The following is a 17434-nucleotide window of genomic DNA, read 5'->3' as shown; positions in this document are numbered from 1 at the left end:
TGACACTATCTCTTTCCAACTACAGTAATAAACAATTTATATCTCAGCTAGCATCTTAAGAGAATACCCCGTTACTTTTACCTGTGCAAAAAGGCGCTATCTGCGGTGGCTTAAAGAGGATGCGACAACATGTTGTTGTCTCTTTTTAGCTTGTGTAGTAAGCGCTTATGTTGGAAAGGGCTTGATACAGAACAAATTGCGTCTCAAGGACCGGTGGTGCAAGTTTTTGACAGAATGTTATTAGCTTAGCGGAGTTGACTTCGAAGTTTGTTGCACGAAAGATGGATTGTTTTAAATAATTAATACGTATTTGTTTTATATAATGTGTTTAAATGTTTTTGTGTAAAATGTGATTGTGATATGTTATTTGTGATATTCTGATAAAGGTACGTATTTGGGTTATAAGCTATAACAGTAAATGACAGTTAGGTAAAGGTGCGTATATACGGAACTTTCTTTGCGTAACGTTTTGGTTAGTCATCAAGGTTATATTGTAATTTAAGATTTTATATTGATGCATGATTTAAATGCCATCTTAAGATTTCAACCGTCGTGTAAAAATTAAGAATAATTTTTTTACAAACCTTGAATAACTGATAATTTAAAGATCACATCCGTATATTTAAAAACAAAATATGACAGTTATAAGTCGAACTGGCACATATGTCATTTTCTATATATTGTCTATTGTATTATAGTATTATTTCCTATATATTTGAAATAATCAAAAAAAAAAAACTAGTTAATAACCACTACTTCGCACGCGTTGAAGTCTTTATATTGGATGTTTAACTTCATATTGGACGTTGTAAATAATTAGCTTTTGCTCATCATATTAAAATCGTATAAATATTTGAAGTAGCCACTTACCTATTAAGTGGTCTAACTTTAAAATATATTTATTAAATAAAACTGAACGAATTGTGTGAATGAATTAATGTGACGTATTACATAAAGTTAATCCAAACGAAAATAAAAATATTCGTTCAAAAAACTTATATCAAGAAACATCCAATTTACACAATTCTCACGGCACCATTAACCATTGTCTACAGTTCACTGACTTACAGGCCGTTATGAATGTGTTCATGGAGTATATAAACATAGGGTTAGTAGATAAGATTAATAAATTAGTAACAATTACAAGCTGGGGGTTGGGTTAGGTAATTCAGTTTGCTCTTTTCTAGGAATCTCAATTATTGGAGAGGAATAGTACTTATTCATTCAAAGTATCCGGTGTTCCTTTAACATTTAATCATAAACATTATAGATAAAAATAGTAAAAACAATTTCAACACAAGCCAATTTATTTATTACATATATAATATTATAGACATTGATGAAAATTAAATAAAACACATTCACTCATTACGTAGTTTCTTGAAAATTTAAGGTACAAGATAATGACAGCGAAGATTCTTGATAAGTATGCTAATTATAAAATGCGTCTAAATATGCGGGTATCCAATACGTAGAAACATATACGTTTTCTATAAAGGTATTGACAAAACTACTCTGCGATATGAGTCGATATATTCTGTTTCATACCTAGTGCAAACTATTATTTAACTATTAATATATACACATATGCTTATTTTATTTTTGAGCAAAAATCTCCTCTTCAACTAAGGAGAAACATGTTTACATATATCGTAATATATATAATTATTTTTATATATTTATGTATGTTTATTTTGAAATAATCACAATATTATTGTTTTTTTTTAAGTATTTAGTGTTTATGATTTTGATACAAATATTAACATATATGAAGCACAAGTAACAAAGATTTTGTTAAAAATTCTAACCTTATAACTAACTAATTCAACATCACTATGTGAATATCATGCAACAAAAACACAGAAATTTCGATAATAGATCACGACGCGTTGTTTCGCTTCGAGGGGGGCATATTTATTGACGTGTTAAAAAGTAGTTTTCATGTATAAACGGTTGCAACATGCGTATATTTTTTATGCTTAGAATGATTTACCAGAAATAATTTGGATAACAATATAATAGCAATTTTAAGCCACGTCTTTAATTTATAATTAAATGAAACGAGTGGCAATTTGATATCAAAGTAAGTTGCTTACAAATGAGGAAATTTAAGACGTGACGTTAAACGCATACGCTGCGAAACCTAAAAGAACTCAGGTGACACAATCTTAAATACTCGTAGATAAATAACATACTTATTCATAGCTTGCTGGAATCGTTATGAACGGATACCTGAGATGACGAAAAGTGTGTGATTGCAACATTTATATATCCTATTTTTTCTTATGCGCGGCTGTTGTTACTACATGGGAAAGTATCTGTTGTCTGCCTTACGACAACCTACTTTCGGAACTTCGTTTAGGTACCTAATTTGCATTTACGATTAACAACATTTTTCCTTTAATTAACGTTAACTAATGGCTTTATCTACTCTATTGAATAACACAAACCGTTTTACAGGTGATGAATATCACCCATAGACATTGGCTCTGTAAGAAATATTAACCAATCATTTTATAGCCAATGTGCCACCAACCATGGGAACTAAGATGCTATGTCCTTTCTGCCTGTAGTTAGACTGGCTCACTCCCCCTTTAAACTGGAATACAACAACACTAAGTATTACTGTTTGGCGGTAGAATATATGATGAATAGGTGGTACCTACCCAGAAGGGCTTGCATAAAGCCACCGAGTAAACCAAGTAAACCGACCACTATGTAACCAAAAAATACTAACTATTACTACGACGTAACTATAACAAAATGAATGCAAGTTCTGACCGAGAGCCACTCGCTTGATTAGAACTTATTGCAAAACGGCACGATTTTACGATAAATAACCGACTGCTCTGAATTAAGGTCCGGTTATGTTGAAGTGTACATCTAAAAACGATTTAATTAGTAAGTGTAATCTAGGTGCGTGTTTCTATAATTATTTGTACTCTATTTAAAGGAAAGTACACTGCATTACATTAATTAGTAAACAAGTTATTTTTGTGCATTTGTGCACAACTGTTTCTGTTGTTCACATCGAGGATAACATTTTAGATTCGGTGTTGGCTTTGCAAGAAGTGCTTCTTTTAATACCGGATCATCAAGTGGTCTATCAGCACGACCGACTTCCTAAATTAAATTGAAAAGAAAAACCTGCAACATCATAAATAAATAATGCTGATTCTGTTATAAAATGATTCTTCTTAATCTGTCCTCATATTTTCGTTTAAATTACTACAAAACTAAATTCATGAAATAATAATAATATCTATTTTTTATAGTATAGATTGGCGGACGAGTATATGAGCCACCTGATGTTAATTGCACCAACGCCCATAGACATTGGCATTGTGAGAAATGTTAACCATCGCTTACATCGACAATGCGCCACCAACCTTGGGAACTAAGATGTTATGTCCCTTGTGCATGTAATTACTCTGGCTCATTCACCCTTCAAAACGGAACACAACAATAACAAGTGGGTGGTACTTACCCAGACAGGCTGGCACAAAGCCCTATCACAAGTAATTTAATAAAAACTAACCTAATTAAGTAAAAAAATACTGTCGAATCAATATTAGCAGTAATTCAATATGAATATGATATCATGTTGTGAAATAAATGCTTACTTATTGCAAGATATGTAAAAAACACACAGAGATAACTATCATATGAAACTCAAAAAGTTCCTCGAAACAATCATAGCGATAGGCTGAATATTGACAAAATTCTAATTTGATTTTGGAACAAGATCTTATATATTTTGATCGATTCAATACACAAATAATAAAATAAACACCTAAACGAGCTACCTTCATTTAAATTTCCATATGCGTCTAAGGGTCCGTTACTTGTGGGACAAGTGATGGAATTGTGCCACTTTCAATTCTAGTCAACAAAATACCGGTTATGCGGTATAATGACAAGGCCAAGATATGGTTTCCTGCGGCCCGATTAAACAATAGCTATTTTATTGTACATTTGACACATTCATAATTTGAAGACTAAAAAGTATGAATAATTCTGACATCTGTAACGAATTCTTGACCTGTACACTCGACATTTTTCAATTGTTCTTTCGATTTATTTAGATAATAATTAATTCTCCTAAATATTATTTATTTAAATAGTAGTTTGTTTTTATTATAATCTGATACATACTTCGATTCAATTAGATTAGATTTTGACAATCATATTTGAAATAGAAATATTAAATAAGTACAACTATCTTGTTTTGAAATCTAATTTAATTTAATATACTATAATTTCATATTATGCAGCCAGGATATATTTAATTTTTATTTTTCTAGATGGCTGAAATACTTCTTCAACGACGAAAAGTAGCAGCGGTGCTAATCGAACCAAATCCTTTAATAATATTATTGATTATTTCTTTGTTACAACTATGTGTGGCTCAAGTTATAAACAGAGCACCACATTTCATCCCACAAACTGGAGATATGTCAAAATTCAGTTTACCCGAAAATACTCCCGTAGGAACGCCAGTTTATCATTTAAAAGGTAAATATTGTAGAAAGAAATCAGAGAGCTTTGTATATTATTATAAAATTAAATGTAGTATATTATAAAAGACTCAGCAGCACATTTGAACAAGTTCCCAAATACGCTCACTGCATTGCTAATATTTTGGTAGTTAGCCTTTTTTTATTTGCTCCTGATCGTTTGTAGATATAACAAACATTCTATTTTCTAGGCATTGATCCAGAAAATGGTCCATTAAGGTATTCCATATCGGGGCAGTACTTTAGTGTGGATTCTGCAACTGGTGTCGTCACACTGGCTAAGTCTTTAGATAGAGAGGAGCAATCGGCGCTAGAAGTCATAATCAGTATTACAGGTTTGAATTTATAATATTTAATTTATTAATTAAAAAACTAAACGTTTTTAAAATCCTTTATTTACTGTAAAATTTGTATTTGTGTATATGCCAGTAATTAAAAAATATTAAAAATGTATTTTGTTATCATTTCAGATGAAGGTATGGAAGACACTGAACCCAATACAGTATCTCTCCGACGCGTCATACCAGTGAGAGATGTAAACGACAACCCGCCTATATTTCACAACAGGCCCTACATAGTCAATATAAGTGAAGCAACAGCTGTTGGAACTGAAATCGAGGTGAACTTTTAAATTTACTGATTGCTATGCATTATTCGAAATAATTTAATGCAATTTATTATTTTATAAAAATCGTGAAGATATTACGCGATGAAAGTAAAATTTCTAGCTGCTGTTAATCCCGATGCCTTTGGTACAAAATTCGGGCAGGAACAATAAAGAGTTATCTTTTTCATAAAACATATAAAATTCAATGTATTATTTTGTATGGTCACTACCATTAAAAGTGTGTCTAAAATTTCAGCTTACTCCTGAAAGTGCTTCAAAATTCTGTTCAAAAATGTTGCTCATACATATTATTAATAATTGAAATTAGATAAAAGCCGTTATATCAATAGCTGATGATAATGAATTATTAAAATAACTGTTGTTTTTATATGACAGGTCTCTCCGAAAATAAGAGTTACGGATCAAGATGAAGGTGAAAATGCAAATATAAAAGTAACATGCTCTACCAAAGAGAGGGGAAGTGATGCTGAGGCCTGTTCCGTCTTCAGAATTGTTACAGATATGGTAAACTTTTGAAATGATTTTGTTGTGACAAGTTATTTATTTTTAACTGTCACACATTTTATTACAAAGCATCAGCACCAGAAAAAACGAAAAAAAAACTATTCTTCTTAAATTAATTTATTGAAATAATAATTTTACAAATTAAACTTAATGAAGACTAAAGATCTCAAAAAATCTCAAATTATATATTTAATAATTATTTGCCTAACTGCAACCTCAACAGTATTCCTATACTAGCTCTGCGTAACTTGTATGTATATGGATATATCAACAGTAATTTAATAATCATATATCACGTCCTAAGACTAAAAGGCTGAAGGTTCTAATTCATTCTGTAATTTTAAAGGTAACACCAAACGAATACCAAGTCAGAATCTTCCTAGCGAAACCACTAGATTTTGAAAGTCGCTCTGCTTACATAATATCACTGGAGGCTTCAGATGCATCAGACAAACCTCTTCGAGCCACAGCTAGCGTATCAACAGCGATCCGAGATGTGCAAGATCAACCTCCGGTATTTGTGAACGCGCCATATTCGGCAACAGTTGCTGAGAATACTCCACCGGTAACTACTGAGAAAAGTTAATATTGTAGATCTGTAATAATTCTCAATTTATAACTCATAATAGCTATTTTCAATTATTTTTCGTTCGGTATTTTTTTAAACGTAAAATAAGGCTTACTTTACCTTACTAAGATTTGAAAAAATATTATTAACATTTGTTTCATAGAACACAAGTATAATGGAAATCGTAGCCAAAGATGGGGACACGGCCAATCCACGCCACGTGCTGTTGACTATAGAGGGCGATATCTTACATTACTTCAAGCTGGACCCGGAGAGGTCTATTGGCCGAGCCACACTGATCACAACGGATGTTCCTATAGATAGAGAAAGCGATGTAGTAGTGCAAAATGGGGGTGTTTACAGTTTTTACGTAAAGGTAAAAGGTTGTTATGTATTCTGACCTCAATTGTAACTTTAAAGTTACGTACCAATGTAGTACTAGTAATGTGCTTAGGTTGTGTAACTTATCTTTACTATATGTTTCATTTCTAAAATAGTTTTTGGTGATTTTATAACAACTATAAATAAGATAAAAAATACAACAAAAGATTCCCACGTAATATTGTAATCTAAAGTTCTGATTAATTAAAACTTTACAGGCAACGGAATTAATAAACAATGAAGTACCATCCGATTCCACAGTCATTCCTGTAACAATAATAGTGACAGATGTTGACGATCACATACCCCAATTTAATCGGGATGTATTCGATATTTCGATACCTGAAAACATTGAAAATGGAAGTCCCATCCCAGGTTTATCAATATATGTCGAAGATAATGACTTAGGGCAGAACAGTAGGTATGATTTAAAGATTCGAAATGTTTTTAACTCTGAGGATGTTTTCTCCATAAGTACAGATCATGGTGAAGGAAGAACACCTATTAGCATAAAAGTAAAGGATTCATCTAAATTGGATTACGATATTGATGATGAAGATAAACGATTGTTTAAATTCGATGTTGTTACCTCAGTAAATAATAAAGAACTTTCATCTGCAAGAATTAACATCAAATTGTTAGATGTTAATGATAACGCTCCAGTGTTTGATGAACCACAATATAAATTTAACGTATCCGAAAGTGCTCCAGTTGATTACAAAATTGGTGATGTACAAGCAACAGATATAGATTACGGTATATTTGGAGAAATTGAGTATTCTCTTACTGGATTCGGGTCACATTTATTTAAGACTGATAAAAATAGCGGGGGATTATTTGTAGCAAATATATTGGATTATGAAACACAAAAAAGTTATAGCCTAACATTGTTTGCAAAAGATGGTGGAGGGAAAGGAACAACTACGAGTATTTTTGTTGATGTATTAGATGCGAATGATAACGCACCTGTTTTTGAGGCTTCAGAATATAGTCGTACTATCAGAGATGGTGCTACTACTTTCGAACCACAGCTCGTAGTACGGGTAAGATTTTTTTTCAATATACTGTGCGATATATTAAGTGTGATGCCTTTTAATACCGATGTTAAAATTTACTAGACTGAGTGGCAATCACAATAGGTTAAGATATTGTCATACTATATTTAAAACTTTATATAATTTTCTATCAAGTACAAGAACTTATATTTCAGGCAACTGATATAGATGGTCCGTCTCAAGGTGGCGGACGAGTGCGATATTCTTTGGAGTCAGACAACAGCATCGCGCACAAAGGAAATGTGTTTGCAATTGATGAAGATACAGGAGAGATCACCATCATGACCAAAGTTGAGACGATGGACACTCCAAGAGGACAGTACGAATTAGTCGTTAGGGCTACTGATTACGGTTAGTTGATAGTTTAGTAGTATAGACTGAAATGTCGCTGATCTAATTTTTTCATTATATTATAAAAATGTTATACATTTTTAGTTATGCTTCGTATCTTTTGTTTTAATGAAACACATTTTTAGGAAAACCAACAAAATTTAACGAAACGAAGGTTTATATAAGGGTAGGTGTACCTGGAAACCAGCGACCGACATTTAAAGGCAATTATCATCACTATAAATATATAGTTAATCAACGAAATCCAGAGAGCAATGAAGATTTTACATTCGATCTAAACCCGATGAATTATAAAGCTAGTATTAGAGAAGATGCCTCACCTGGACAAAATGTTACTACAGTTGTAGCTAGCGACCCTGATGGCTTGGACGATCTACTAACATATCATATCGTATCTGGTTCTAAAGATAATTTTGTTATTAATGAGCGGTAAGAATTAAATATTAATTACAAAAAATTTAATCCATAGAAATACTGTACTTACAATATATTCTTGATTTGTTGATTTATTTGCAGCATTTTAAATTTGTAACTACTGTTTCGACATATATATTTGAATTATTATATTTACTTACAGAAGCGGCTTGATAACTGTTTCCAATGATTCAAATCTTGATCGGGACGTAAATCCAGACCGCTATGAAATAATAGTTTCTGCTGTAGACAGTGGCATACCAATTCCAGAAACAGCGACAACTACCGTCTTTGTAACAATACAGGATGTTAATGATAAATCACCGAAATTTAACGTTACTGAGTCAACAACATACATATCTGAACGAACTAAAGTAGATGACGTTGTTACTAAAATTAATGCTCATGATTCAGATTTAAACGCAAAACTTAAATTTAGTCTCATTGAACCAATTAAAGCATTTTCGAAAGCAGGTGTCCAGCTAAAACCGAATTCGCCTTATGATTACAAAAATATATTTAAAATTGATGAAGATTCTGGTGAAATATTAGTTAATGGTAAACTAGATTATAGTCAAACGTCTATAATAATTCTTACTGTAAAAGTAACAGATATCAATGCTGAAATAAATAAAGACAAACAATTTGCTGTAATGGAACATACGATATACATTCAGCCGTATGCTGATAAAAATCCACAGTTTACAAATCCAGGCTGGACTAGCTCTAATCCAGTAATACATCACAAAGTAAAAGAAGATCAGCCTATTGGAAGTACAGTGCTTGTATTAATGGCAGAAGATCCAACATCAGGTCATATGGTGTCCAACTTCAAAGTTATAAAGTCGCAGACTGGCTTACTACAAGTAGATCCTTTGAGCGGGCAAGTAGTTTTGACTAAACATTTAGACTACGAAGAGCTGACTAATGCAAATTTGACCCTTACTGTTCAAGCTACCAGTAACGATGGTAGTAAACACAGCACAGCAAAAATAATAATCGAAGTTTTGAATTTAAATGATAACGCGCCAGTTTTCGATAAAGAGGTACTGTTTTCATTTGTAACTACTATTATTATATTTAATTAATAATTTGCGGGAAACGGCCTGTCCACCTTCCTGCAGTATATTGCGATTAGCTAATGATGATAATAAATAAATAAATGAGAACAATTAATTTTCTCTGACTTACGCACTGTTTCTTATTGTTGCTGTATTATATAAATATGAAAAATAAACATACCCTATGAAAAATGGTAAGCACTTTTTAAACATTTTAATTGTACGACAATTATAATTTACATTCTAATTTTTTGCAGCTTTATAAAGTGAGTGTTCTAGAATCAATAAAACACCCGGATCAAATAATAACGGTGAAAGCTATAGACAATGACGCAGTTTTAACAGAAGAGGACAAAGCAAGTGGGTATGCTGATGTTCGGTACACATTGAGAGGAGACAATGCAGAGCTGCTAACTATTAACAATATCACTGGAGTCATTATGGTATAATAAAATTTAAAAAAACATTCATTTATTCAACATTCCTAAATATTTAACGTAGTAAACCAAAAGCCAAAATATGTCCTGTTTTCTGATGACATGCAGACTAAGTTATTCTCGTTTCGTATTGAAGTAGAAATACGACCTAGACGGGCAATATATTAAAATACAACAGTTATAAATTTAAAAATAACAATTTAGTAGCTTTAAAGATATCCAACAAATCGCTTTATTACTTTTGAGTCACATCCAGGGATGTATTCAAATTATTTGCGAAAATTGAGTACAGGTTAATTTAATTTAAATTAATTTTATAAATAATAAAAAGCTAGTTGCAATCTTTACAAATCAATTAATTAATTCCAATTTTATTAATTTTAAAATAATTTGACTTCTATATTTTAATCTTTTAGGTAGCTCCAAATAAAACATTGGATCGTGAACGCCAATCTGTTCTGCGCTTAGAAGTGGAAGCATTCGACACACCCAAAGGTGGGGGCGATCGTCTCAAATCTGTGGCTACTCTTCTAATAGACGTGTTAGATGTAGATGATAACACGCCGGCCTTTGACAAGGCTTTGTATACAGGTAAAACAGAAACATTTAATGAAATTAAAAAAATACAATTTGAATTCCTTTACATCTTTATTCGTAATACAAAACATGTGATGTTCACGTAAAATATAAACCTTTAGGTAACTTTGCAAGCATTGTAATTTTTTTCCAGCTGTCGTACCAGAAAACGTTCCAATGGGTTTTACAGTTACAAAGTTAACAGCAACTGACCCAGATGAAGGTCTTGGTGGTGAAATTACATATGAATTTTTAGATGAAGGTGAAGCTAATGGTGAGTAACATGAAGTTATTTTTTTTCTTTAAAGTTTAATTATACATCATATTAGGGCTAAAATATGTTTTATATAAATATGGGTTAAGTTAAATAAGTCAAGTACCCCACGTGAAAACAAATAACAATACAAAATTAATATAAAATACGTAATCATTATGAATTAAAAATATTTGTTAAATAATTATTAAGCTTAAAGTAAGCGTTTTACACGTCGCCATTGCCCGAGTCACTCGAACCACACTCAAAAGCTATAATTTTGACCTTCCCATTCTTTTATTACATGTCCGTCTATCTTCTACATACCTATTGTGCCATCTAATCTGTAAATCTATTCAGTTGGGTTGAATATAAAATATAATATTTTCGAATTGTAAATTAAATTACTTTGCAATTAATATTACAAATAATAAAATATATTGTATAATACTAGTTCCAACGCATTATCACTTTCATATACACATATCTACATATTATATAATACCTTCACAGATACTCAGGCACTAAATATTATAATGCATCTTATAGTTTCATATACAGAAACTCAAATTTGTTTATTTTTTTAGGGCTCTTTGCTATCGATGTCGCCACGGGCGTGGTGAGCACGCGCGCCGCACTCACAGGCCGCGGACGTACGGCGCCCTACCGTTTACTGGCAGCGGCTACGGACGGTGGTGAGCACCAGGCGGTTGCATCACTTGCGTTATATGTGGGCGACGTCAGCGCTAATGATGGCGTACCCGCCTTCATCAGACCTACGCCTGAGGAGGAGCTTAGTGTTAGTGAGGTATGAAATTATGTCAGTACCAAGACATAACCCGACCGCAGCGAAATAAGAGATTGACCAAGAGTCTATAGTATCATACATTCATAGACTAATAAATACTTATCGTTACGTATCTAAGTGTTAAACATTTATCCAGAACGCAACAATTGGCACGACAGTATTTCAAGTGGTTGCGACCGACCCCGATGATCCCACGCAGCCTTCCGGACAACTTGTTTATTCGATACAACCAAGTAACGCCGACGCAAAAATATTTGCCATCGGTGAGTCTGACATCTCTTAAACTGACGTTTCTATTTAATTTTAAATACTAGTAAAGTTGACCAAGCATCCTATCACTCCCCAGATCCACACACGGGATTAATAACGACACGTCAGACGCTAGATCGTGAACGTCAATCACAGTACACATTAGTATTGGTGGCAGCGGACGGCGGGCGGCCGCCGCAGCAAACCTCACGCGTAGTGCGCGTACAGGTGACTGATGTGGACGATCATAGACCGCGATTCGCGAGAGCTCTGGTGAGTTTCTTGACTATATTTCCCTATTAGGTACAGTAGGTAAGTTAGGCAATTATAGTAAGATCTCCATTTTGTCCTAAATGCACGTTCTAATGTAATATATAAATATTTAGTTTCACTTTTCTTCTATTTATAAACATAATTTACAATTCGCTATTTAAATGCGCTTTAATTTTAATTTATCGTGTTGGTTAAGAAACGATACGATATAAACTACAGCTAACCAAATATTATTTACATTTTAATAAATTATAATATACAAAACTGAAAGAACACGATTCACTAGTCGTCATAAAATTATAGACTCGTGTGAACCAAATAAGGCTAAACTCGGGGACCATTTAATTAGTAACTAATAATCATTTATTAAAGAATACTTGGATCCATCGTCAGATCAGTTCTAGGTTACAAAATTATTGTGTTGTTAATTGAACTACATAAACGTACAATGATTTAAATCGATAAGAGGATAAAAGTGAAGCTAATATGAAGTATATTAATTAAATAACATATGTTCTTAAAGGACGATCCGCCGGTCTTAATAGCTACAAATGAAGAAGTTCCAATTGGAACTGTGATTGGACAGCTTGAAGCTGTTGACGAAGACATTGGCGAAAATGCTGCTATAGATTATACGATAACAGGTAAATATAATAATTATAAATAACAAATTACCCATTTGTACTACTACTAAAACTACTGATAAAAATAGGCTTATTATATCAAATACGGTGTGTTTGCTTTTGGTATTTTTCATGTAACTGGAAAAAATAGTTTTTGAAAGTCGTTATAATATATGACTTCAGTCTCTAAAAATAAATCCTCAAACGGTTAATTTAAATTTGTTTTACAGCGGGAAATGAACTAGAATTGATTAAAATAAAACGCACGAATGATAGTAAAGCACTTCTAATTGCGGCTGCAAGATTGGACAGGGAGGCTGTTTCGAGACAACTGCTTACTGTAAAATGCTTCAAGTATGGTACCAAGCCGAGACATAGTAAATCTTATAATAGATTGGTTAGTATTTAAATTATAAGTCAAATTTCTAGTCAAAATCAGTAATAAAAATCTTTATATAATAAAACTGTTTAATTATGAAGCTTAACAAGTTTATCTGTCATGTCATAATTATTTTTATAAGAGTAAACTTAGTTTAGTTTTTCCCTTTATATTAGTTCACCAATTACCAAGTGAAAATATACCAAGTAATTGACCTTAAATGATCTTCCAGGACCCGACAGAAATCCAGGTGGTCATTAAGATACTGGATATAGACGATCACCTTCCGGAATTCGAAAGCACCAATATGACGATTGGCGTCCGTCTTAACGTGCCAGTAGACACCGTCATAGCCACTGTTAAGGCCATAGACAAAGATCCTGATGCACTCATCATAGAGTATAAAATCATAAACATGACTTTCGAATCGCCTATAAAGTCCAAATCATCGAATAATGTTACTGATGTTATTGTAGTAAATAATGTGACTGGAGAAATCAAGATAATGAAAAATTTAATACATTATGCTGACGGTATATTCAGGTGAGTGAAGCTGCGAAGTGAAGTTCTTATTTTAAAGGCTTGAAAGTATTTTTTGTGTTCATACATTATCCGTTGCAAATTATAATACTAAAGAAATATATTTTCAGATTAATCGTACGTGCAAATAATTCTAACGAAACACAAAGATACAGTGATCTTTATGCTGAAGTAAGTATTGTAAAAATATAATTGATATAAATAATGCACTAAACATTGACATGATTTCAATTATATATTACGTTAGTGAAATATATTTATTCGTTAAGCGTGACTTCACATTTAGTACTAATTATATTATTAATCATGTAATTGCCAATATTCTAATGCGGATTTGTTTTATTTTAAATGTTTTCAAAATTTAATATTAAATTAGCTCTTTGATTTAATAAAATTAATAATACCTATACATTCTAAGGTTTATTTTTTCCTTAGGTTGTGGTAGTGCGCGAACGCGACTTGTTGAGGCTGGTTGTACCTGACGGACGCTCCCGCCTCGCTTCCCTGAAGGAACAAATTTCTAAAATTCTTGAACCCCGCAACTTGAAACTGCAAATACACGACTCTCCACATGCAGCTTTCTATGACAACGTCGGGTGAGTTATTTTAAAATTCTTGTATTGCAATGACTGACCATGAGTTGTGTCAGGAATCAGGATATCTACAGGAACAGGAATTTTAATGTATTTTACTTGCACTCGTACTTCGTCGTTATCGTCATTTAATATATATATTATTTTGGTCCATACTATTCACAATAATAAGTCTGCAATGCTTAATAATAATTTGTTTATGATAACGTGATTTCTGTGGCAGGCCGTGCTTTCAATTCCGCAAGACGGACACAGGGGAGGCGCTGACCCCGAAGGCAACGCGTGCCGCTATGCGCTCTGCGGGAGACGAGTTGCAAGCGGTGTTATTGGAGCATGGCGTGCGCGGCGTGGCGGGTTGCGGGCCCTCGCGCAGCACGCAGCACTCACCGGCACAGCGCGCGCTATTGCTTTTAGCCGCTGCTCTGCCACTCGCTGCGCTCACTGCTGTAATAGCGCTGTGCTGTCTACGTTCCAGAGGTAATACACTAAAAAACCGGTATTAGTGTATGTGTGTTAATATGAAAAATTTGAATGACAGAAATCGAATAATGTTTGACGTGTAGCATGTTTTTTGATTCCGGTGATAACAATATATTCATTGTAATATTTGGTGAAGCTGATTTTGAAGATATTATATAATAAGTAAACAAGTGTGAGCTCTTGAATTTCAACCAATAAACGTATTCAACAGAATTGAGCTACGTCGTTCGGCGAAAATAAATTGAAAGATTAAAATTTTAAAGTCATCTAATTTCATTTGTCAAAAATAAATATGAAATATTCATAAATGCTTAAATATGTTATTTCAAGTTGAAATGTCATTCTACAGCTAAGAGTCGCATGCGCGCCGCGCTGCACGCAGCGCATGACGTACCGCCGGCCACCCGCGCGCCTCGCCTGCTCGCCGAGCCGCTTTACTCTACGTGACAATTCCAACGTGGCACTTATTTACATACCTTACCACGCTTATCTTATATACATTACGTACTTAATTCCCAAATTTATAAACAAGTAATTTACAAAATTCATGTTTAATGAGCCAATTTATAGATAACACTTTACAATGAATTTACACTTTTTAAAACATTTCTATCAGAACATAGTTAAAATATAATCGTCAATAATTTTCAGATACTGAAATTGCCGTAATGGTTACATAACATAAGAAAAATTTAATATTAGCTGAACTCGTATGATGAATTGATTTAAATAAAGAATAATTTAAATTAAATAATAGAAAGACGTAAGAAACAATATGCGTAAATAATTGTGTGTGTTTGATTTAAGGCGGTACTTCAATTGGCTTTGCAATTCAATTGTATTTACAAATATAACAAAAACGGTATCCGTTTATGGACTTCATCCACAAATAACTCAAATAGGTAAATAAATTAATTCAATGCTACTGAGCGGACCAGTTGACCACGATAAACGCAAACATTTACTTTTTTTTTTAAATATATACTCTGATGTGTAATAACATTTTTAGAATTTGACGGAAATACCTCATTTCTATTCGCGTCCATAATTGTATAATATTATAAGCATATTATCGTATTCGGACAAATGAGGCAAAAGCGCGGAACGCTATACCAAATAATACCATTAAATTTTCTTGACAAAAAAGAGTCATATTTGCTAACAATGCCTGCACCTAAACCTGCACTGTCGTAGGCACTGTATATTTAATTACCTTTAAATTATTAGTAAACAGTCGTTAAAAGAATATATTTTCAATTTATAAAAAAAAAATACTTCGAGAAGACTATAATATTATTTATAGTTTGAATATAAAATGTTGTATCTTTATAAATAAATAATAAATTTCAAGTTGTCAATAATAAATTTAATTAAGTATTGAAATTCTTTTAAAATAGGTATTTTTTTTTCTTTCTGAACCAATAACGTTTCAATAACTAATTAATGGGTGTATTCTAAACAAACCACTGGGTAATATATTTATGTAATTGCTGCGGCTTTGCGCTGTATTTCTTTACTTTACCTATTTCGTAAGAACAAACAAGTCAGAAAATTATGTGTGACATTTACTATAATAATTGTAACATTTACGCGTCATTATAGCCTATCCGTACCATAAGTCAGTTTTTAACATTTCAAAAGTGGCATACATGATCTGGGCTAATTCTACTATTTTATTTTTTTGACTTTCTACTAAAACTAAGATCGGAATAGATCGTAGTATAAATTATCAGAATTTGGCCCCAGTTACGATTCAACTGAAGTTTATTTTTGTAAGGAATTGAATCGGGAACGATTCGTAATCTTTTTAAATTAGCAGAATTTGACCCCTAATTATAATGTTTAAGAATTATACGAAAATAATATAAAATGTATTATAATATTATATGTAGTTATGTTATTTGTAAATGACCTTGACATAAAAACAGTTTGTACAAATATTTCTACGAATCTGAAGTGAATATAATTATATTGTGATAATTTAGTTAGAAGTTAAGTCTAAGTCACAACAATATAAATATTATTTTATTTTTCCTTTAAGAATAATAATGAAAATTTATCTTTGTACATAGAAAATAAAATATTAGTGTTTTTTTTTAATTGTATTTTTTTGCTTTCCAAACCTTCACTACAATGAGGCCATGTCTTTCAGCATCGTTAGCAAAATTCTACATTGTGAGTACATAACAAATACACAAAATTGTTTTATCGGTAAGGTACAATATATAGTATGTTATAACGTTAAATACAAGTTTAAAACGAACATAAATTAATTCAACTAGTTAGCATAATTTAAATATATAAAATTATCAAATTCACTTCAAGGTCAGTCAACCGAAGTGCGAATGGGAACAGAAAATTGACGTTCCGTACAATGTTAAGAACTAGCTCCTCCGCGCGGTTCCACCCACGTTATACACTATGTAAGTAATATTTTTGAAGTCACATCAGATACGTAATTTTATTTATCTGTATACAGTAACTAATAATATATTCTCGCGACATCTGGTTGAAACTAAATGCATCGTATCTATATCCTTTGTCTACGTCGAACATTCGCACCGAGAGACAATGAGTCATTCAGTATACATTTTATATATATATATAGGAAAAAATATAAAAAAGCAATAATTTTCATCTCCCAATAGAGGGACGAATTTCAAATTATATTTACAAGTTATTTTTGATAGCATATCAACAATATTTATAAAAAAATACGAATTTCATACACGACAGACAGACAA

The 17434-nt window shown here is 32.3% G+C and overlaps 1 protein-coding gene across 1 annotated transcript; it reads left to right on the top strand.

Moving 5' to 3' along the window:
- Positions 1 to 258: 258 nt before the first annotated feature.
- Positions 259 to 16783, top strand: LOC126768466 (cadherin-23). Its single transcript, XM_050486590.1, has 24 exons — positions 259 to 386; positions 4305 to 4515; positions 4709 to 4852; positions 4988 to 5136; positions 5521 to 5649; positions 5996 to 6214; positions 6381 to 6593; positions 6817 to 7641; positions 7809 to 8004; positions 8130 to 8433; positions 8582 to 9464; positions 9737 to 9922; positions 10333 to 10507; positions 10647 to 10766; positions 11333 to 11553; positions 11690 to 11816; positions 11900 to 12075; positions 12599 to 12719; positions 12929 to 13095; positions 13310 to 13620; positions 13728 to 13788; positions 14053 to 14213; positions 14434 to 14687; positions 15040 to 16783. The coding sequence occupies exons 2-24, from the start codon at positions 4305 to 4307 to the stop codon at positions 15135 to 15137; spliced, it is 5451 nt and encodes a 1816-aa protein (XP_050342547.1). The 5' UTR covers positions 259 to 386; the 3' UTR covers positions 15138 to 16783.
- Positions 16784 to 17434: the final 651 nt, after the last annotated feature.

The sequence above is a fragment of the Nymphalis io genome, chromosome 5 (assembly GCF_905147045.1).
Source record: "Nymphalis io chromosome 5, ilAglIoxx1.1, whole genome shotgun sequence".
NCBI lineage: Eukaryota > Metazoa > Arthropoda > Insecta > Lepidoptera > Nymphalidae > Nymphalis > Nymphalis io.
The sequence above is the reverse complement of the archived record's forward strand: the minus strand, read 5'-3'. Positions and strand labels throughout refer to the sequence as shown.

Excerpts from the sequence above, each read along its gene's own strand:
- LOC126768466 (XM_050486590.1), top strand. The coding sequence starts at position 4,305 with ATGGCTGAAATACTTCTTCAACGACGAAAAGTAGCAGCGGTGCTAATC. Across the intron at positions 8,005-8,129 it reads CGTTAGGGCTACTGATTACG|GAAAACCAACAAAATTTAAC; the intron begins GTTAGTTGATAG and ends ACACATTTTTAG. Across the intron at positions 9,465-9,736 it reads CGCCAGTTTTCGATAAAGAG|CTTTATAAAGTGAGTGTTCT; the intron begins GTACTGTTTTCA and ends AATTTTTTGCAG.